The sequence below is a fragment of the Annulohypoxylon maeteangense genome (assembly GCF_022496945.1).
Source record: "Annulohypoxylon maeteangense strain CBS 123835 unplaced genomic scaffold GGS22scaffold_12, whole genome shotgun sequence".
Taxonomy (NCBI): Eukaryota; Fungi; Ascomycota; class Sordariomycetes; order Xylariales; family Hypoxylaceae; genus Annulohypoxylon; species Annulohypoxylon maeteangense.
The window spans coordinates 313681-335032 of NW_025953259.1; the positions used below are offsets into that span (position 1 = coordinate 313681).

The 21352-nt window shown below is 47.0% G+C and overlaps 6 protein-coding genes across 6 annotated transcripts; 3 read left to right on the forward strand and 3 right to left on the reverse strand.

Moving 5' to 3' along the window:
* Positions 1-66: 66 nt before the first annotated feature.
* GGS22DRAFT_30455 (uricase) lies at positions 67-1472 on the reverse strand. Its single transcript, XM_047966758.1, has 2 exons — positions 253-1472; positions 67-180 (listed from the first exon to the last, which is right to left on the reverse strand). The coding sequence occupies exons 1-2, from the start codon at positions 1031-1033 to the stop codon at positions 74-76; spliced, it is 888 nt and encodes a 295-aa protein (XP_047817253.1). The 5' UTR covers positions 1034-1472; the 3' UTR covers positions 67-73.
* Positions 1473-4214: 2742 nt separating this feature from the next.
* Positions 4215-5434, forward strand: GGS22DRAFT_30467 (polysaccharide lyase family 20 protein). Its single transcript, XM_047966759.1, has one exon. The coding sequence runs from the start codon at positions 4544-4546 to the stop codon at positions 5327-5329; it is 786 nt and encodes a 261-aa protein (XP_047817254.1). The 5' UTR covers positions 4215-4543; the 3' UTR covers positions 5330-5434.
* A 1009-nt stretch (positions 5435-6443) lies between these two features.
* On the forward strand, positions 6444-10764 carry GGS22DRAFT_30475 (Rapamycin-insensitive companion of mTOR, N-term-domain-containing protein). Its single transcript, XM_047966760.1, has 2 exons — positions 6444-8944; positions 9000-10764. Exons 1-2 carry the CDS (start codon positions 6539-6541, stop codon positions 10617-10619), a joined length of 4026 nt encoding a protein of 1341 aa, XP_047817255.1. The 5' UTR covers positions 6444-6538; the 3' UTR covers positions 10620-10764.
* Positions 10765-11288, reverse strand: GGS22DRAFT_30476 (uncharacterized protein). Its single transcript, XM_047966761.1, has one exon. The coding sequence runs from the start codon at positions 11170-11172 to the stop codon at positions 10909-10911; it is 264 nt and encodes an 87-aa protein (XP_047817256.1). The 5' UTR covers positions 11173-11288; the 3' UTR covers positions 10765-10908.
* On the reverse strand, positions 11200-16945 carry GGS22DRAFT_30485 (nucleic acid-binding protein). Its single transcript, XM_047966762.1, has 2 exons — positions 12049-16945; positions 11200-11989 (listed from the first exon to the last, which is right to left on the reverse strand). The coding sequence occupies exons 1-2, from the start codon at positions 16864-16866 to the stop codon at positions 11405-11407; spliced, it is 5403 nt and encodes a 1800-aa protein (XP_047817257.1). The 5' UTR covers positions 16867-16945; the 3' UTR covers positions 11200-11404.
* Positions 16946-17200: 255 nt separating this feature from the next.
* Positions 17201-20887, forward strand: GGS22DRAFT_166949 (uncharacterized protein). Its single transcript, XM_047961923.1, has 7 exons — positions 17201-17591; positions 17681-18974; positions 19140-19484; positions 19546-19593; positions 19697-19809; positions 19867-20135; positions 20199-20887. The coding sequence occupies exons 1-7, from the start codon at positions 17394-17396 to the stop codon at positions 20455-20457; spliced, it is 2526 nt and encodes an 841-aa protein (XP_047817258.1). The 5' UTR covers positions 17201-17393; the 3' UTR covers positions 20458-20887.
* Positions 20888-21352: the final 465 nt, after the last annotated feature.

Consider the following 21352-nt stretch of genomic DNA (forward strand, 5'->3'; position numbering starts at 1 on the left):
TTTCAATTTCAAAAATTAATGCCAGGCCCACGCGAACGCCGGAGACATGATATAGAATAGATGAGAATAACATCTATGATCGTGAGACCTCGACCTTGATGAGACCGTTAGGATTGGTCTGGGGAGCGTATACTTCGGCGTCTTTGCCGGTGTTCTTGACGCCTTTGTGCCACGATAAATCTGTGAGAGTAAATATGTTAGAAGCTAACCCTTTATATATAGGAGGCGATGTGTGGGCGATTAAATACTTACCAACTTCAAAGTAATGCTTGTTAGGTAGTGCATAAGTGACCGATGTAGTTTCCGGCGCAGCATCGAGGATCTGTTCAGACATCTTGTACATTGTATTCTGGACCGAAGGACTGTCCTCTTCCGCAAACGTCTTCATCGTGATCTTGCGGGCATCTTCCCAAGCTTTGTCAAACTGGGCTACCTGCTTCTCGACCGCCGCCACGTTTGGTAAGGTATTCCACTTCCAATTGGCGTCGACGTCCGTAGAGAGAATGCGATCCCAAGTTTCCTGGAGCGTGGTGAACTCGTCCCGGACGAATCCGTGGAAGGCCGACCCCGTGCTTTTTAAGACAAGGAGCCCCGCGATACCGCTCGTGATTTCAATCCCTTGGCGAGTAATGCGGGCCTCCACGTTGCGAGTCTCCTCGCCGTCGCGGTAAAAGCTGTGGGGGTGCTCCTTTCCGTCGATAACCATGCGAGTCCATCGTTTAACGACGATGTTGACGTTGGCCACGTTGATGTGAGCGTATGTGTCTAGGAAATGTTGTCCTAGAATGCTAGCGTATAGCTCCGGAGGGTTTACCGGGTGTTCTTTGGCTTTGATGTATATGGTGTTTTTGATGGAGTCCGTGGCCACGACGACGCTATTGTCCGCCACCGTGTACGACGTCTCAATCGCTCCCTCTAGAAGACAGCACACGGTCATCTCCGTTACCGTGTGTATTCCCGACGCCTCATCTTTATGAACTTTGTATACGCGGACATTGTCCTTTCCGTAACGAGCTGCTGATACGACAGGCATGGTATATATAATACTGTTGAGTCCGTAGAATTATTGATGATTTTCTTCTTCTCCTTCCCTTCTCCTGAGGTAGATTTGGGAAATCCGTGAAATTGATGTCCGAGACCCTTTAAATGCAGAGAATCCTGTTTTTATAGAGACTGGCCGAGTGTGTAACGTGTTGCAATGTTGGAAGATGAATCTATCCTGTGAAATTACAATTTAAACAAGACGAGACGAGACAAGACAAGACAATGTAGACGAAGTAAGAGTCAGGAGAAACAACACACGAGAAAAGAAAAGGCCGTGAATCACTAGTCGAGTCACCTTGATGAGTCGAAGAGAAAAAGACGCACGAGAAGCAGAGAATGGAGATAGCAGTCTCTTGCGTATTTATATACACCTGGCACTTTACATTGTATTGGATCCATGTACCTCGGACCTTTAGGTCTCTAGGTCTCTAAGTTGGAGATAGCTTTTCTCGAATCGAAGTCACCAAGTTACCAACGAAGCTACTACCGACCCTCCACCCCGAATCGAGCTGCATATAGGTACTCAACCTAATCATGGTTCGGATGGGGACGCGAGGACGCAGGGGCGTGACAGACGGACGTAAAGACGCCAATACCTACATCCAATACCTGACCCAACCCAATACATGAAATCAGGGTCCTAAAGAACGGCTAGAAATGGCTAGGAATCGGTAGCTTGGCTCTTCTGCAGATCGGAAAGCGCCTGAAGCGGGTGCATATGTACAAGAATGAGTTCTAGGTCCGCTGCTCACCGATAGGAAGAGAAAGAAAAAGGGAAAGAGAGAAAAAAAGAGGCTTACAGAGTACTTGTCATTTACTAGAAAAATAGGTAGATGGTAGAAGTACTCGACTGTGTAAAGATGAGGTATGTTAGTGGTACAAGAACGGCGACGGGTATTAAACAGGAGGGGACTTCCCAGTAAAATGGACCCAGTTAACGAGCTCCGGATGGGTCTAAAGCGTCGAAGATTGCCGCAAGCTTCTCCAATTCTCTCCAATTATAACTCGACAATCAATTTAGCGGCTCGTTACACCTTACGGAGCCCGCCGACGTCCCTATTTCGAATTCTAACCTCCTACCGAATTCGGTACACAGCTATCCTTGCTTGCTACAGAACACATCATGTAAAATCTATCTAATGGATATTTCATCGGCCGCCGATAAAGAGGTACTTACATACATACCTAAATACTTATGTTACTAGGTAATTCTACGGAAGGAACGACTGGGTAACTACTACGTACCTAGGTAATGATCCAATCTTTACCTAAGCCACAGCTCTTATCTTTATCTACGGCTTTTATCCCCCCGAAGGAAATATAAGAGACCGTCCGGACTCCGAACTTTGACATCTCCACGTAAAATCATGTCATTCCAACAGGCTCGGAGGGATTCGTCAAGGACAAGATAACCAACCCATGACTCCGTACTCGCCCAGCCAAAGCCATGTAGGTCATCATTCGTTGAGGTTGAGGGGTAACCTCGATGAACACCTAGGATTACACGCGTAAAGTGCACAAAGCTGGAACTGTCATTAGAGGGGTCTCGACGAGTCGGAGTTGATGAGAGGTAAGGAACTGATATCTGACTGAGAACTGACGAATAACCTGTGGGCGAACGGTAAGCCGCTTCAGCTGGATCTCATACGTCTTAGCTAAGCTAATATACCCATACTTTGCTAAATTGGTCCATTTTAATTAACGCATACTTTTTCTTAAAACCATAAATATATGGTTTGATTTCATAAACGCTTAGCTATTTAAATATTTATAAAGTTAAACGATTACTCGCATTTAAACGTTATATATTTTCAAACGTTTGGAAAGAAGTTCAACGTTTCTTTCAAATAAATGTTTGGCGATAGCTTGAAATATTCGAAATCCCTGATCTGGTGTGTGTAACCCTTTCAGTACTTTGATCTTGTTGTTTTGATCTAATCCACCTACCTTAAGTCTATATAAGACCTTGATCCCACCCACCTACCTCCAATCCTTCTTCTTCTTCTTCATCTTCAAAACCTCCAAGTCTTTGAAGAAGTCTTCAAAGGTCTATTCACACATACCAGGATCGTCTCCAGGATCGTCTCCAGGATCTCCAGGACTACCAGGTATCCGATTTGCCAGTGACTTGAGGCTCAACTCAACTGCGGCTCTTGCAGGTAGGTATGTAGGTAGGTAATCTTTCAGTTGTAGAAATCGTAGAAATCGTAGATAGCTTCCTACATACGTAGGAGGCCACGTAGAAGGCTAGGTAGATGATTCAACCTGATCTAGCCCGTTTGCTTGTTGGATCCACCTATCCGCTAGCTCCTGCAGCTTCCCGTCTAGGTACATCGAAGGCTTCATATCGAACACTTGGATATCTATTAAACGTTTAGAATTTCCAAACGTTTCGAAAGGAAATAAACACTAATATAAAATATAAACGATTAAATAAAAAAACCCGCACTCGGCGGTTTCTTTTTTTCCAAACGTTTGACTTTTCAAACCATAAATTGACGATGAATTAACGGTTAATTGGATGCTGCGGATCTTTGTACGGTACTCAGACTATTATCGCCCGATGAACACGTAATAAGTCACCAAGAAGACGACAGAACCGGTTCAGCACAGACAGCCGAGCATCAGGCTCTGCGCCCGATTCATCACCCAGGAAATACATAAGTCCGGGTCCGATGAACGGTCGAGTTCCTAGTCAACTTGATGAACTTCATCGAACATACGTTGAATGCTATGTCTAAGGACTTAGCGCTGTATGTCATGGTGCTGGGCTTCGAGGCCTTCATCTTCGACCCTCCTAGGCTCAACAAAATTTCAATACGACGAGTGGTTGTCTTCATCGAGAAAAGGCCGATAAATATATCAAAGTCTACAACTTGCTACCTTTAAAGAATCGGTATGAAGTTATCTAACCAAGCAATATATGATGACTAAATATAGAATGGTGGAGGCTGAACAAGGCATGCAAGTTTGATGAAGTTCGGCTTATGTCGAGTTGCTGACGCCAGCACCGTTTCGTCTCAATGAATTATATATCGACTTTTTCCTAAATAAGAGCGTTTAGGAATCTTATTTGCCTTTATGTTTGCACTAGTTAGGGCTGAACGATTGGAGTTAAATGATTTACATGGTATAAGGCATCTCGAGCTGACATCCCTCACCATCAGCGACCCGCAACCCGGTTCCTCCTTTGAATCTATTTCGTGAAATTTCCTAACTGAGGTTTGGTGCCATGTCAAGTCCTTGGAGACTATTCACCTGAACATGGCAGACTAGGACGTTGCTGATGCCTCTGTGCCGCGATGCATCAGCACCTAATATCTGAAATCGCGATCGTCCTTGAATTCCCCTTTGGCGTGTCGTCTCCTCGGCATAGACATCTAGGATTCTAGGTATATAAGCGCTGTAGTACCTGGGGTAGGTGAAGATGAACCATCGACGGTTGTCTTCTACCACATTCATTTACTTCATCTGAAAGTACCAAAGCCCATTTGTCGTCATGTACGCTTCTAAGATCGCAGCATTCGCACTTCTTGTGCAGGGCATGTTTGCTGCCCCAACTACCACCCCGACCTTCCAGAACCACGGAACTTTATCTGGTTGGGATGGTGTCAATCACGAACACAAGGGCACCGTGACTCAAGTTAAGGATCAGTCGTACAAGCCGGACACATCGATCAAGGTGGTTCAGATATACGACTCTGGCTACACCGGCAGATACCACTCGGAAGTGTACAAGAAAGACGTCTATAGGGTCGGCGACGATGGATTCTACGGCTTCGCCTTCAGGCTGGATCCGAAGTGGGACACCTCCCACGGACAGTCCTACAACATCGCGCAGTTCATCAGTAACCTCAAAGACTCGCCCGAGAACACGTGCAAGGATGACTGGATCCCCTCCGGCATGATCTGGATTGAGAAGGACCAGCTCTACATCCGCAGCAAGGGCGGTAACATGTGCAAGAGCACCCTGAAGAAGTATAAGATCGGAACGATCAAGCCGGGTAACTGGCACCAGGTCGTGCTCCAGGCGAAGTGGAGGAGCGACGCAACGGGCTACTACAAGGTCTGGCTCGACGGCAAGCAGGCGGTTGAGGAATCCAACATCATCACGACCTACCATGACAACAGCAAGAAGTACGGATTCCAGTTCCGCACTGGTCTATACGCGAATGGCTGGCACGACGACAAGAAGATGGAGGGATCTCAGGGAACTCGAACGCTGTGGGTTGACGAGATTAGCGTTGGAAAGAAGTATGAGGATGTCGTCCCTAGCAAGAATTGATCGTGAGATGATTCTAGATTGTGCTGCCTGTCTTTTTATATATCCTTCTTGTTTATAGTTTGACTAAGCGGTTGCCATTACTAGGTATATATATATATATCCGCCCAGTGTTTTACTGTAGCGCTTCTGGTATATGTACTGATAACCATACCGTCATCCTTTTTAGTACAAGGTGGCTTCGAGGTAAAGCTCCGCAAAAGTTGATTTGTGAAAGCTTCAATATCGAAGCTTAGTATTTGCTTTCTAAGAACCGGTACTTGATATAATCGCTTTATTTTAAAGGGGTTGAAAAGATATGTACCTAGAAATAGTAATGCTCAAGAAGTTCTTAGTAACTTGACAGGTATCCCGATCGTATGTGATAGCCTATACCTGGCACGTATGCATCACTGACCGACCAATAGGGAGTTATCGAAGATCTCCAGGGCTATGAGATGCAGCCCTAGGCTAGAGAGAACGCCTATGATAGCCCTAAGACCTATGTAGGGCAGAGTTTAACTTTGAGAATGTTTACCTAATCCGAAAGATTTAGACTCCATAAAATTGTACATAGGAGAGGTACCCATTTATGCCAGTCATTGATCTATGTAAATAACGGATAAACTTAGGTTCTGACTTCCTTTCTTTAGAAATCGTAGAAATTACTTTATTTTAAGAAAGGGACGATATGCTTATCATAATAGAACTCTCAGAAGATATCGTGGAAGTTCCAAGGTTCCATTTAGTTGGGGAAAGGTCCAGTCGCGTTGCTGCCCTCTATTTGTGCTCCACACTTCGTCCTATACCCTTGCTTGTTCTTTCTGTCTTGGCACTATCCGACCCGCCATCGTGTGGGCCTTTTAGCGCTAAAACACTAAAACAGCAGCAGGCCTCAGAGCTAAAGTTACAGTACGGAACGGATACAGACATAACTTAGAAACCTCAACGCTTTTACGAGATACGACAACGAACATCGGCCGGCCGTGCCTCCTCAATCGCTGCTAGTTATTTCTTTTGCGCCTTTGTCAGATTTATACTGAGAGTCACTTTTTGATTGTCTAGATTAACCACCCTTTTCTAATACGCCGTTACCTCAAACCCTCCCGTTCGTTACTTGTCACGATACAACACGAACCTAAGAACCCAAGAACCTAAGAACTCACCACTGCCTAACAAGACGCTCTCTCCTCTCATGAACGGCGCTGCGGACTTGACCCAAACGGTGGGCATATGGTTGGGTCTTCCACCATGCTGAGCAGCTCAGCGACACCGACTCAGAAGTCGTTGGCCTCCCAACCGACGCAGGCAACTAATTCCCCAATAGCTGCCTCGCGACCGAGCCTCGATCGAGATGGCGGCCTTCAACCACCCGGCGCCGCAACCAATGGTGCCCGATCCCTTGCTGCTTCTGCAGCCTCCTCCTATGCCCCGAGAGGGTCTTCCTTGAACCCTTCGCAGCCCCCGGGCAGTTTTAGCTCCGATCTACGCAGCCAAAATATCCAGTCAAGAGCTGGTTCCAGAGCAGATACTTATGTACGCGATAAGCTGGACGAGGATGACGAGTCAATGACCGAGAATACAATCAATGCGCTCAAGGATTCCCTTAGCCGTGAGATGAAGATTAAGGAGGGGAGCGAGAATATGCTAGAGGCTTTAAATGCTAAGAAAGCGAAACAGACTAAGGAGCAACGCCAGAGGGTAGAAGCTGAGCTCACGGCTTCAAACACAAGGATAAAAGAACTGAGGCAGAGACTCGCCGATACGCAACGGCCTAAGGTGGTGCCTAGTACGCCTACTAGAATCCGTAACGAAGGTTTACTTAACAACACCGTGCGATCACCACCGAGCGCATCCAGGAGTGGCGCCGGATCGGAGATCGAAGAACCAACAGAATCCCCCACTTTTGCGCTCGCCGAGGTATTGCAAGCCCTAGAGGTCGAGGGCATGACTGCAGAATACTATGTTGAACGCGCCAACAATTTCGTGGATCTATTCAAAAGATACCCTACCTTGAAATATGATCTGGTGTGGTCCGTCTTTGGAGACCGAATGCAGGTCATGCTGCTCAGCAATAGCAGGGAAGTTGTCGCGGCAGGCTATCGAATGCTACGATATTCTATTTCCGACATGGCGTCCATCAAGAAAATCCGCGGTCTAAATACCGATTTTATGGTGGTTGTATCTCTCGCCAAGGATCGCAAGGCTGATGTCGAACGCGAGCAGGCTCTCAAGTTCGTTCGCGCCTTTCTAGACGTGAAGGATGGCGTTCGCGAAGTGTCTAGGGCGGTAGTCAGGACTATCGCGGCAGTTGCCGAACAGGTGGAAGATCGGTTACGGCCGATTTGTATCGAAACCCTCGCTGAAATTCTCTTACGAGATCCCGCACTGCTTGTAGCGTCCGGTGGCCTGGTACCACTTTCAGAGTCCCTTGCTGAAGGGACTTACAAGTCACCAGAATCACTCTCCTCAGTTTTTCTTTACTTGATGGATTCGCCGCATACGCGAAAATACCTACGAGCTGGATACGAACTAGAGGTATTATTTACAGCGTTTACAGACGCATTATTCACTTACGAAGGCGTTGTAAAGCAGAATTCGAAAGCCATCTCATCAGCTCTGAAAAGTTGGCCTGGACTCATGACACTATCAATGTACAACTTTCGAGCGATTGGCTCCCTGATATCAAGCCTAATGTTACCCAATCCGACACTTCGGGATCTTATAATAGAGTTGCTCTATTCCCTACTCCGAATAAAACCTCCGGCATGGGCTACGTCATACCTTGCCGGTCGGCGATTAACGACATATGGCAGGGTAACGACACTAAAGAGCTCTACTTCTCATAAGGAAGAAGCTGTTTATGAAGATGACGGCACAGACCAGAATTTCGTGGAACATTATACGGCGCTGCTGTTAGCTATCTTCATCAAGGCTGGGATGATGCCTAACCTGCTCCTCGTCGCTCAGGATACCGACGATCCTACGTTGAAGAGAAAAACTACTCTACTCATCGGTGAGACTCTGAAATTAGCCAGCAGAATCCTCCCAGCTTCTTGGAGTAGCGAGCTTCAGTTACTTCCAGAGCTATTCGCGGCTGCCTCTCAATTCCAGAATGAGGCGCATTTTACTGCGACCGGAATTGTTTATCAGATTAGTAGTGTTAGTCGAACACTTTACCGATCATCTCCGTCAAGTTATCACGCCGGCTACCTTCCTTCAAGTAGCATGCTTGAAAATATGAGCCATGTAGAAGAGACGCCTAAACCTAACCTCGTGGTCAACGCTGATGATGCTACATTCCGTCAATTGCTGATAGATTCAGGAGTTCTCGGACATTCAAACCCTTCTAAGTGGAATTGGGATGTTATTCAGAGGATAATTGAAGGACCATTACTCAACGGCAAGCGTGTAGAAGAGGCTATTAAGGCGTCGAAATTTGCGAAAAGGCTTGTTGGCTTCTACCGGCCTTTTAAGTTCAAATTCTCGGAGATAAAGAGTACACGAAATACTCAGAAATATGTTAGGGTTGGTTGCGCTCTGATTCAGACCTTACTGCAGACGGCAGAAGGGACAAAATATCTGTCGGATAATAAACTACTGAGACAGATCGCGGAGTGCTTAGCTCAGTGCGATCCGGTAAGAATACCCATATTGAAATTGCCAAGAAAATATTTACTTATTATATTTACAGACCAGTGGTTTAACCGCCCAATATCCAATGTTCTCGAGAGACCGTCTCACTGATACGTTGTGTGGCGGCTACTTCCCTATCATTGGCGCTCTTAGCAGTGATCATAGAGGGCTCCAGATGCTTGAGAGATGGCGAATATTCAACATGATGTATCATATTGTCGACTTCAAGCAGAGGCCGGATCTCATCAAATTACTTCTCGCTACTCTCGATTACAGTCTCCAGGGTCATCCACGTGTGCTTTTGTCAAAAGCCCTGACGGCCGGTACAAAAGACATGCGAATTCACGCTACTACCATACTTAGGAAGTATGCGACGAGGCAACGAGTTACACCAACCGGTCAGATCGTTTCGGACTCGAAGTGGGCGATCCAATTACTTGTCACACAACTTTATGATCCGGATGTAGAGGTTTGTGCCACGTCTGTCAAAATTTTGGAGAAGGCTTGCAACAACAAAGCCCTGTTGGAATATATAGTGGAATGTCGTCCTGCATTGGACCACCTTGGCGAGATAGGAGCTCCCTTGTTGCTCCGATTTTTATCGACTTCTATCGGCTACCACTATTTGGATGGGTTGGATTATATCAGCAATGAGATGGACGACTGGTTTCTCGGACGTAATGATACTTATGTTGGGCTCATCGAAGCAAGTCTAGCTCGTTCCTTCACCGACCCCCAAGAAGACCAACCGCATCGCCTCAGCATTTACGAGGATGACTTAGACACAGACCAAGATAACCACGTCCCACCGCATTTCTACCGTGAGTTGTCGCGCACTAAAGAAGGATGCAAATTGCTTGAGGATAAGGGCCACTTCGAAGAGTTCGCGATGACGATTAGGGAATACGGAATGCAATCGGAAGACCCTGAACTTATAACAAAGGTTAAGGGGTGCTTGTGGGCGGTGGGAAATGTCGGTTCTATGGAACTTGGAGCGCCATTCCTAGAATCTACCGATGTTGTGGAACACATCATTAAGATCGCCGAGTCTCACGACGTTTTTAGTCTTCGAGGTACTGCTTTCTTCGTCTTGGGCTTGATATCGAGGTCTACGCACGGACTAGAAATACTTTCCGAACATGGCTGGGAATCATGCACCACACCTCTGGGAATTTCATTAGGCCTCTGCGTTCCCTCGAATCTCTCGAAGCTGTTTTCATGTAAACCTTGGAAACATGAGATCCCTGCAACCATTAAACTCCCAGACACCCAGAAAACGATATTGGAGTTCCCGCCCGTCGAAATTAAGGAGGAAGACGAGACCAACCAGCGAATATTGGAACTTATGACTGAGCTAGGGAATATGGTTCTCTATAGAAAAGCCAAAGCCGAGCTATTCCAGCTACGACATAAGAAAGCTCCAGGGTTCCGACAACCTGCGTTGTTCCGTAAGGTCATGGCGATGATGGAATGTCACCACTTCAGATTACCAGACCGCCACTTAGTAATCGAATTGTTCGACAAGAGCGTCCTGAGACATGTCGTATTCGGCGAAGACAGCAGCGACGAATCCGCAAGCAGCTCCGGGGACGAGCAAAGGACGGAACGGCAGAGAAGCATCAGCGACCCGGCTGAGCTAGAAAAGATAACGGCAAAGGCTTACATGGCGTCATTATAGTTTTAACCCACCCAGACAAATTAGAAGGCGAAAAGGGAAAATACTGGATTATCGAGATATACCTGCCTTCCGGCGTGGATCGAAACTCCTTTTTTGTATCAATATGAACGCGACATGACTCTCGATACACCATTTCAATATCTCATCATCATCATCACACACGCATTTGGGGGATCGAAATGGAGGGGCTCTTGCATATTTGGGAGGGGCAGGCGGATGGCATTGAAGGCCGATAACCTTTTTCTTCTTGCACTTTTGCTTTTTAAACAACAGACCTGTCGATGTACTATTACCTACCTACCAACCACCCAACCTCCCGTATTTTTTCACTGTTTAGGGTCTTGTCATACACGCCATCTGGCTTCGGATTTGGGGTATCCGTCTGTTGGTTGAGGGAAATTAGGGAGGGGGTGGTGGCTTGTTCTGTTCTGGCATATCCCATCCTTCCACATATACGGTTGGGCGTTTTTGGAGTGGCTGGATTGGAGGGGGAAATACCAAAAGCAAGAGTAAATGCAAGAGTGTGTGTACGTACATAGGCATGGTATTGCATCAATGTTAGAAATCGTACGGATTTGATTGAATGTCGAGTGTTCCCGTTCGTATGTGTCTCGATCCCAGAATTACTGGTTTATTTTACCAGAGCTTTTTGGATTCGTGAGTAAAAATACGTAGACGGCGAAATTGTAGATGCTAAAACTGATGTGAATTTTTTATACGCCTAACCTAGGTATACACTTGACCGCAAGGCCACCACCATTAGACCTATGCAATTATCTACCTACCTACTCATCATCGCTATCACTCCCTTCCTCATCCTCTTTCTCCCTCTCCTTCCTCTCCTTAGCCTCCGCCTTCGCCTTAACCCACTCCGCAGCTTTAGCACTAACCTTCGCCCGACTCTTCGCATCACCATTCTTCTCCTCCCAATCCGCCCAGCGCTTGAACCACTTCTTCGCAGCTCGGGCTTTTAATCCCTTTACCTTCGTCGCGCGGTCGAAGACGTCGCGGACGGCGGCTTTTTTGTTGGTGATGCTGGCTTTGGAGTTATCGACTGGGACGGCGTCTTCGTGGTCGAGGAGCTGGTTCCAGAGGTCGATGCGTTTGGGGAAGGTGGATAGGAGACCCTCGAACATGGTGCGCCCGAGCTCGGGGTTCGGGTGTGTGGAGACGAATTCTAGTGCGGCGAACTTGGTCATGAGGGCGAAGCGGGCGTGGTTCGGGAGCGCTTGGGTGGCGCGGGGGAGGAGGGCGCGCGCGCGTTCGGGTTGGTTGCGGATTGAGTGGAGCCAGTGCGCGTAGTTGTACCAGACTTCGGGGGACGAGGCGCCGAATTTCTTGACGAGGGTTTGGAAGAGGTCGTCTGCTTTCTGTGCGGTTGTTAGTAGGGAATTACGTGGTCATAGGGGGTCTGTGAGTTAAGGCTTACCGAGGTCTTGTCCTCTTGGATGTAAATGCTGGCTAGGCGTTGGTGGACCTCCTGCTGGTCATTGACCTGGCAGGCACGCTTGAAGACCTCTTCGACGCTGTCATCGTTACCGAAGCGCACCTCAAGATTGAGGTAGGCGATCCAGGCGTTGAGTTTCTCGGTTTCCTCAGTGCTGCTTATGGTCGAAACGGCACGTTCGGCTACTTCGCGAGCCTTGGCGGGCTCACTGACTTGCATCTGATGTGCCATGTACTCGATCCATAATGCGGAGGAGTTGGGTTGACGATTGAGAAGTTGCTCATAGTCAACAGCTGTCCTGGGACCAAAAGCATCTAAGTCGCCGCTCTTGTCCACTTCGATCTGTGGCTTGCTCCGCTTCTTCTTCTTTTTCTTCTGCGATGCGCTCGCATCATTATCTGTGTCTTCGTCCGCTGCGTCCGTCTTGTCAAGAGCGCCGGCAGACCAATCGAAACCACCAACTTCGAGAGGAGCAACTTCGTCAGTGTCTCGATCTATCATCTCAGTATCCTCATCATCGGATGATTCATCTGAATCATTTTCAGCCCCTTTAAGAATAATAGAAACACCGGCATCTTCCATCTCGTCATCATCGTCCGCTTCGTCATCGTCATCGTCGCTCAGAAGTGTAACACCAGCATCATCATCTTCGTCACTGTCGTCGACATCCATATCCCCCTCGAAGTAAGATGGTTTTAGGCCGAAGTTAATTCGCTTCTTTTGCTTGTCAAGCTTCAAGATGATAGCTTTGACCACATCTCCCTCGCTGAAAAGTTTTCGGGCGTCTTCGACGGATTTCTCAGCCATCTCGCTACGGTGGCATAATCCGCTAACATTCGCGGAGTTCTCAATGACGATAAATGCACCGAAATCCTCTACTTTTCGGACAGTTCCTGTAACGATCTGGCCTTCACTAAGATCCGAGTAATTGATGGTCGGTACAAAGTCCTTGTCGACGACTGAGGCTTTGAGACTCATCTGTATGTGGCCCGTGGTAGAGTCGACCGAGATTATTCGGCCTTTGACGAGCTGATCGACTTGGTACTCGTCTTTCCAGTCCTTGAGGAATTTATCCGAAAGATCGGAAATCCTAACCATTGCTGTCACATTTCCACCTAGACCCACGAACAGCCCTTTATCGGAAACATTCTTCACAAAACCTCGGATGATATCCCCGGTTTTTATCTGGGATGCTTGAGTAATCTCGCGGTCCTTAATGGGTAGCGAGGAGTTCAACACTCTAGAGGGACGAGCCGAAAGTCGGAGTTTCTTGTTGCTTTTATCAACCTCAACAACCGAAACTCTGATGACGTCGTTCTTATTGTAGGATAATGTGTTTGCTTGGCTATAATCATCACCAAGGTCTATCAAATGGACCGGGCCAGAAATCACATCATTCAGCTGTACAATAACCTGTCGCTCATTGACTTTTGTGACTCGACTAGGAAGTACCATATTCTGCTTGATAGACTTCCAAGTGAGATTCGGCGAAGAACTCGCAGAACGTGCCGAGAGGTCAAGACGGCTCTCAGCGGCATTAACTGCGAGAACGCGAACCCGCAATGCCGACCCTATCGGGAAGCTTGTCGCAAGATTCTCAAGTTGGGATACATCATCAGATATTTCCAGGTTGCTGATCCTACCTCGGACACCAGGCGAGAGTGTTACCCAGAGAGCATTCTTCTCGGCATTATTGTTGACGAAACCAATATGAGAAGAGCCTGGTTCTAGTTTGTCGTATGACAAGACTTGAGGGGTATTGCCCTTTAGATCGCGTGGTTTAGCAGATAATTCAAGAATTGAGCGAGTTGATCGATGTGATATAGGTAAGAACCGGTGGTTTCTGGCATCGTGAACACCCAGAACCCGAACTTTGATTGTATCGTTCGCATGGAAAACATCCAATGGCGATTTCTGATGTAATATCTTATCCCAGGTGTCAAAGACTTGAGAGACATCTACACGCCCTTGTACGTTGTCCGAAAGCTTGACGTTGAGTTGTGTACTTCTGATTGATACAATCTTAGCCTCGGTGACTTTCCCGACGACAATATCATCCATCGACGAAATGGTCTGATCTATTGGGTTTTCAAGTTTATCCGCCGGAGTAGAGGTCGCGCCGTTTTTCGCATCGCTTTCTTCAAACGAAGATGAAGCAACAACAAATCTGTTGTGGTCCGTGTCGATAGAATGTATCTTAACAGCGATTGATTCATATTTTTGAAGCCCAAAGTCCGTCTTAGTTTGATCTTCTTGCGGAAATTTCGACTTTGGTAGTAAAGCGATGAGTCGTCCACAAAACTGAATGAAGGCTGCTGTGGGAGTAATATTTATAACGAAACCCTGTCGAAGTTCGTCGACCTTGGCCTCCTTTAGGGAAGTAAGAAGCTTGCCTTCTTGACCAGCCTTGACGAAGCTCGGTTTCTTGGAAAGCGCTATAAACCGACGGCCCTCGTTTTTCTCTAGGACCACAAGGTCTTTGAGGGTTTGCCCGACATGGACGCGTTTCAAGGCAGCTTGGCACTTGTTTGGACGATCAGCGAGATGCCATTTTGATATCATAGCTTTTAATGAGCTGTCGACCAATTCAACCAAAACATCATCCTCGGTCTTTTGCACAACCTTAGCAGAGACAACATCTCCGAGCCGGAGTTTCCTAAGAGCATTTTGTTTGTCGAGGCCAAAAGCAGATGGGTCTTTGCAAGAGACGAAGAGTTTCCGCGCCTCAGCATCGAAATTTAAGACATGAACACTGACAACCTGGCCAGCTCGGAAGTGGTCACTCGGGTCTTGAATATAGGCCTCGCTCATCTCCGAAATTGGCAAAAATCCCCTAAGGGTGCCATAGAACTGTATGATAGCACCATTTTTGATTACCTTGGTGATTATGCCTGGGACCTGCATGCCCACAGTGACTTCGTCGAAAGACTTCAAGGGGATTGCCTCGGAATTTACAAGCGTCTTCTTTAGAGTGAGCCTAACTCGTCGCTTAGCGGGATTAACTGAAAGCACTCGAGCTTTGACCTTAAGGCCCTCTCGAAATTTCTTTTCCGGGTGCTGTAGCCGAACGTCCGCTAGGTGCATTTCCGAGACATATCCAACGATACCCTCAGCAAGCTTGACGAGCACGCCGCTAACGCCATCTTGGTTAATTAATATCTTCTCAATCTCCCCATTGACAATCTCGCCGACGGGAATATCTTCGATTCGCAAGAATGGCTGTTCAAGAATATGTTTCTCGAATGATAAGTTGAATATGCCGTCGATGGCGTTGTAACTAATCACTCGGCCGCGGTGTACGGAGCCCGTTTTGAAAGGACCTGAAGATTCGGACAGCATATCAACCTTGCCATCCTTGATTCTAGAGACATGGACAAATCCGGGCACTCCTTCGACACCCACATCTAGAAACAGGCCGATTTCTGGTTCGACTTTGGTGACAGTACATTCTTCTACTATTGCTGATGTTGGAAGAACGTCCGTGGGGAGTTTATCTGTGGAGGCCAACTTCGATTGTAGGGATACCACGTGGTCCAGAAGAGAAATGCCTAATTTTGGGTCCTTGGCAGTTGGAAAGTTGCAGATGACACGAGCCTTATATTTCTTTCCGACCTTGTATTTAGACTCCAAATCCAAAGCGTTGGGACCAAGACCCGAATGGATTAAATCTGCCGTGACATCCAATGATCCCATAACCTTGCCCAGTATTCCGCGATTAGCGATCTCGGATACCATAAATTCTACGGCAGATCCTGGTAGGAATGCATTGATCGTAGTAGCTTCTGATGCAAAGTTTTGAACCTTGCCAATCTTCTTTGGGAGAGTAGTCAATTGTGCAACCTTGCCCTTGGCGCTCTTCCCTGTTACCATACATAGGATAACACCTCCGGGTTGCATCTGCGAGTCGGATATATCCTCAGCCAACTCCTTTCGAGGCAGAAATCCTCGGATACCTGAGTCAGGAAGTCCAAAATCCATGACAAACCCATGATCCTCGGCACTAACAACCGTCGCCATGACCGTGCAGTTCGCGATAACATCTTGGCTGGATAGGCCTGTATTAGCGAGAGTAGGACGTAACGATAATTCGATGTGTTTCCTTGGTTTAGCAGAAAGGGCGGTTGATTCTTCGATAGTTGACGTGACGTAGGCACGGAGATACTGGCCAACTCTGAAAATGGTTTTCAGATCAATATCATTGTCATCCGCGTCTTCCTCGTCATCTTCTGCCTCTACATCAGCCGTTTCGGCCGCTATTCTCTCGTTTAAAACGTCTGAGATGGCAGTGATCGGTACATGGCCAGAGAGATTACTTGGCAGAGTGAGGACAACTTCCAATGGATGGATTGCGGAAACTTGGCCGAGGACCAGAGAGCCCTTGACTAGTCGCTTATAGTTGAGACTCTCTATCTTTGCGCTTTCGTCACTCTGGTGTTTTCCAGATTTCCCGTCCTTAGATACCTTAACCTTCTTCTTCTTGGAAGCTCGATCAGGTTTTACTGTGCCTTGTCCCGATTCTTGTTCGAAAAGAACATCCTGCTTTGCCTGGATTGAGATCTGCTTATGTTCAAGAGGAGTGAGCACACTTCCACCTCCGCGAGGAAATAGGGGCTCTTCCTCCTTTAATCGCGAGACCGCGGATGGTTTGGCTGGTTTCGAATTCGAGCTCGATTTCGCATCATCCTTAGCAGAGGTTTTCTCGGGTTTCGGTCGTTTTGACGGTCGAGAGTCGCCTTGCGCTTTGGGAGCCTTTGAAGTTGACGATGCCCCAGGGGCGTCTTTTCTTTTCAGGGAACCCATGATCGTAAAGCAATTTGCCAATTTATTTTTTTGCCCGTCGGCGGAGGGCCTTGCAATTGCTTGAAATTTTAGTTTTGATCCCACTTGGAAGTTGTTGCATTCAATTGTCTGCCCAGACAACTTTTTTTTCGCGGTAGTGATTATCGATAATCGATAAGCCTAGTACAGTTCCAGGTACATGTACATGCATGTACAGATTGATGCCACGAAGTACCTAGGTACATTTCTTCACAAGAGTTATTAGTGTGCTTTAGTTACATGGTTAGAGGGGCTTGTGGGTCAACAGCACCCCGCTGAATCCACCCTTTGTCGTTCTCCATTGGAGGTTTGTTATGGTTTACAAGGACCGCGGGTCTCAACGTGTTCGCTGTAGTGTAGGTAGCTGTTGCTTCCGAGGCATAGGTACCCAGATAAGGTTTACTCCTGACGTTAACAGTCCGGCTGCGACGCCTTTAAGTCAACAATTTCTCACAGTAACAAATTATTCCGTCTATGGAGTTGATCACTCGGAGTTTACATGGTGAACTATGAGTCCCCGCAAGCGCGCAAAACCGAATCCCTCTATTAAAGAACATAGTGATGTTAGTTTGCCTGCGACTTTACGATCACAGGCCAGCGGCAGTGTTGCGTCACAGGCATCCGCAGCTCCAGGCCGTTCTATGCAATCCATGAAGGGAGATGGGTCGGATGCATCTACATCCACAAAATCCAATGACATAAAGCAGGTCTGCAACCTACTAGATCATCTACTTGCCTAGCCTCAGCTATATCATATCGTGAAATTTGTTACTGACCTAAGTGTGTAATGCTGTAGGTGCGCAAGTCCCGGAGCTGGTATGGTTCTTGGCCACGAGTGCCTAAGTCGTCTGCTTCGACCCAAGTCTCACATCAGAATATCATGGGCGGAACTTTACGTCCTCGTGCATCTCCAGATTTCAGCCGCTTTGAGTCCAAGAAAGACAATGATAATAGCGAGTCAGATAGTCAATCCATCAAAACCTTGCCTAAGATTTCCGAAACAGGTACCGAATCCAAACAAGATGATACGAAATCCATGAAGCCACAGGAAACAAGTAATGCTGGTGCTTCTGATGCGAATAATGGAAATGATGTCCCGAAGGACCTGGTAAAAGATCAAGAGGGCCTAAACACGACTACAAACAATAGTACTATTGAGCCCCCGATAGAAACGCTGCAACAACCTCCGAACTCTTCTGGCTGGTTGGGGGGATGGTTCGGTAGGCCTTCAGCACCGGGTGTAGCTATACCTAACGACGACAAAATGGACATCGATCCTCCCAAAGAACCTGAGAGTGTAGAGCCCGAAAACGTGCAGATCAACATTGCTCAACAACCCTCGGAGCCCAGCCAAGTCTCTATTGAGCCTATTCAACCTCTTAAGCCTACAAGCTCATGGTTCGGATATTGGTATTCGACAACACCTACGATACCAGAAGATTCTGCACAAACAACGGCTGAAACTAGCTCAGCTCAGAAGTCCGCTTTGGAAACTCCGGATGTAGTGATGGAGGATGCCCCACCTTCGAAGCCGACAGAACCAAGCCAACCACCTACTAGTTCAACGTGGGCTTTCTGGTCAAGAGATACAAGTCAAAAGAATGACACGAAAAAGACGACCGCGAACGAGGCTGGCGAGTTGGCTATCATCGGCGATGGTTCAGAGGCCAACCCACGACAGTCGACCAGTCCCGAGGTTAACGGAAACAGCACATCTGCGAAAGAGCCTTCGATTAAGGGCTCGAAGGCCTTGAAAGAAGCGCCACTTCGGGTAGAGTCGATCAAGAGAAACAAGAGGGGGCGACCCCAATCTCTAGACATCGATGAGCCGTTATCAAGGCCAGGCACGCCCCAATCAGACATTTCCACGAAGACGGCTCCAGCAAAACCAGCTACACCAGGTTCGAGCAAGTCCTCTACACAAAATTTGCTTCTGCCATCTTTTCGTAATACATATCATATGAAAAACAATCCGTCAATCATCAGGCAAATTACACAATTACTCCTGCGGACACAGCAACCCCCCACGAACCATGTATTCCTCGTTAAAGAACCGCCAAAAATTAAGAAGGCTGTCGCAATTGGTATACGGTACGTATTAATACATCCTGCACGTTATCTAACTTTTGCTGGTGAATAGAGGCTAATATAATCGTAGTATGTCTCCGACTACTCTCACTTTCCCTCCGCGTAGTTAAAATGCACAATAAATAGTGAGCCTTTCTCACATTGTATGAGATACTAACGCATCATAGATGGTCTTTTCCCTGCTTCGTATCTACGACCGATGATTGGGCAGCCGACAGGCACATCCATCCGATTCGCAAATCATTGTGCTGAGGCCATACGTAGATGGACAGGGAGCCATGGGTGTGACGAGTGCGAGATCGAGAAGATTGCTCTTGAAGGAGAGGGCAAGATCGCAGAAAGAGTCGATAATCTTTGGAAGCTTCTTCTAAACTGGATAGAACATATTCGCGCCGCCGATCTTATCGTTCTAGCCTGTCATTCGCAAGGAGTCCCCGTTGGTCTGATGCTCCTTGAGAAACTCATCGATCTAGGAATCATAACTAAATCTAAAATTGGCATATGCGCTATGGGTGAGTAAACAAATCATCCGTAGCTAACAATACCTACTTGTTACTGACGTTTGTCATCTAGCCGGCGTTTCGCTTGGTCCTTTCCCCGACTATAAATCCGGCATGGGTAGTAAGAAGTCCCTAGAGCCATAAATGCCCCCTTTAGTATTGGCTACAATCAAAGCTAGTTGCCAAATCTTATAAACGACAATTACTAACCTACGATATTATAGTGCTGATGGGTTCTGCCGCCGAGCTATGGCAGTTTGCCGACCCTGAGAGCGAAATATCAAAGAGATACCAGCATGCTCTCGAGGTTGTTGTGGCTTATGGCGCACGTCTCACTGTGAGTAATATATCTACCTAGTAATCGTTTTTTCTTAACGGATGCTAAGTGTTATAGTACATTGGTAGTATCGACGATCAACTTGTTCCAATGGAATCGGCGATCTATACGCCTGCTTCGCACCCTTACATTTATCGCGCCGTGTTCATAGATGGGCGTGTTCATGCCCCTGATTTTATTGCCCATCTAGTCGGATTTGCTCTGAAACTACGGAACCTGGGAATATCTGACCACGGACTTATCCGCGAGCTCTCAATCCCACTTGCCGGAAGTCTCTACTCCGGAGAGGGTCACTCGCGACTCTATGACGATGAACAAGTTTACGAGTAAGTTTTGGAGGATGGCACTGAACCGATTGTATAAGTAAGGGTTGCTGATACGAATAACAGTCTGGCAATATCCCATGCTCTAGAAACAACGAATGTGTCCGGTGTTCCTTGTCGGATTCAGAAACCAGAAAAACTGGTGAATCCCAACCCTTTTTTATTACCTTGGATTATGCGTGGGCTACTAGAAGAAGAATTTGTCAAGACAGAATTATACTCGGAGACTACCGAGCTGCTAAAGCAATTTGATGATTGGTCGCCAACCAACAAGGCGCTCAAAGATGTCAAATATAGACTAGAGGCGGTTCGGTCAAAACTATAGCATAACAAGTCGTCTAGACCAGAATCGAGTGGGTAATTTGCATTTGCTTTTAGGAGTCGGGACCTGTCATTGGAAGCATGCGAGGAGTTAAGACGGTATGGCCGGTATGGGTTTAGGTAATACATGAAGGATAATCCTCCAGGGAATATGGGGGAATTGACAAGAATGTATAATTATTGTGAGTTGGTCTATAATTATACGCTCACGCAGCACGCAGCACGCAACATGCAGTACGCCGCAAAGTTGACTTTGCCACTCTTGAGAATTGACCGACTTAAGTTTTAAGAGGCTGAAGGGGTCAAACTGAAATGAGTCCTAGGCTTGTAACATATTGGGATGGACGGCTCCACTGATCAAATCGAGTCGCGGAAACTGCGGGACGGGAGTAACCGAAGTTTGCTCATTTTATATCATACTTCCTCATAACGATGTAATCAATAAACTTAGATATACACGCTAATTGTAAAACTGTTGAGTTTTGAAATCTCATGTTTGTGGCTACTAAGACAGGTACTTGAATTATTTGGCAGTTACCAGGATATTTCAAGGGTTTTTATCTGGGTACCGCCTGCCTAGGTACCTACCAAGGAGCTATCTAGGGAGGGAGGGAAGGAGCTCCAGGGCTATTACCGCCGTTATTAATACAAGACACTTATAACGGTTAGCGCAAGGATTCCACCAATGCGGCTGCATTGTGACGTGCATGCCCTTACTAATTCCTCCCTATCAGACACAACTCTTCTCCTGTCGATTTGTTGCCTTTTATCCAACAATATAGCTCTGTCAATTACAGACAGCTCGAGCCATTGCCTAGTTGGCTAATAGCTGTTTGGAGATCCACCTACGCACGAACCTCATAATCCAGTACAAATATTACAAGGGCGAGCGTAGGGGA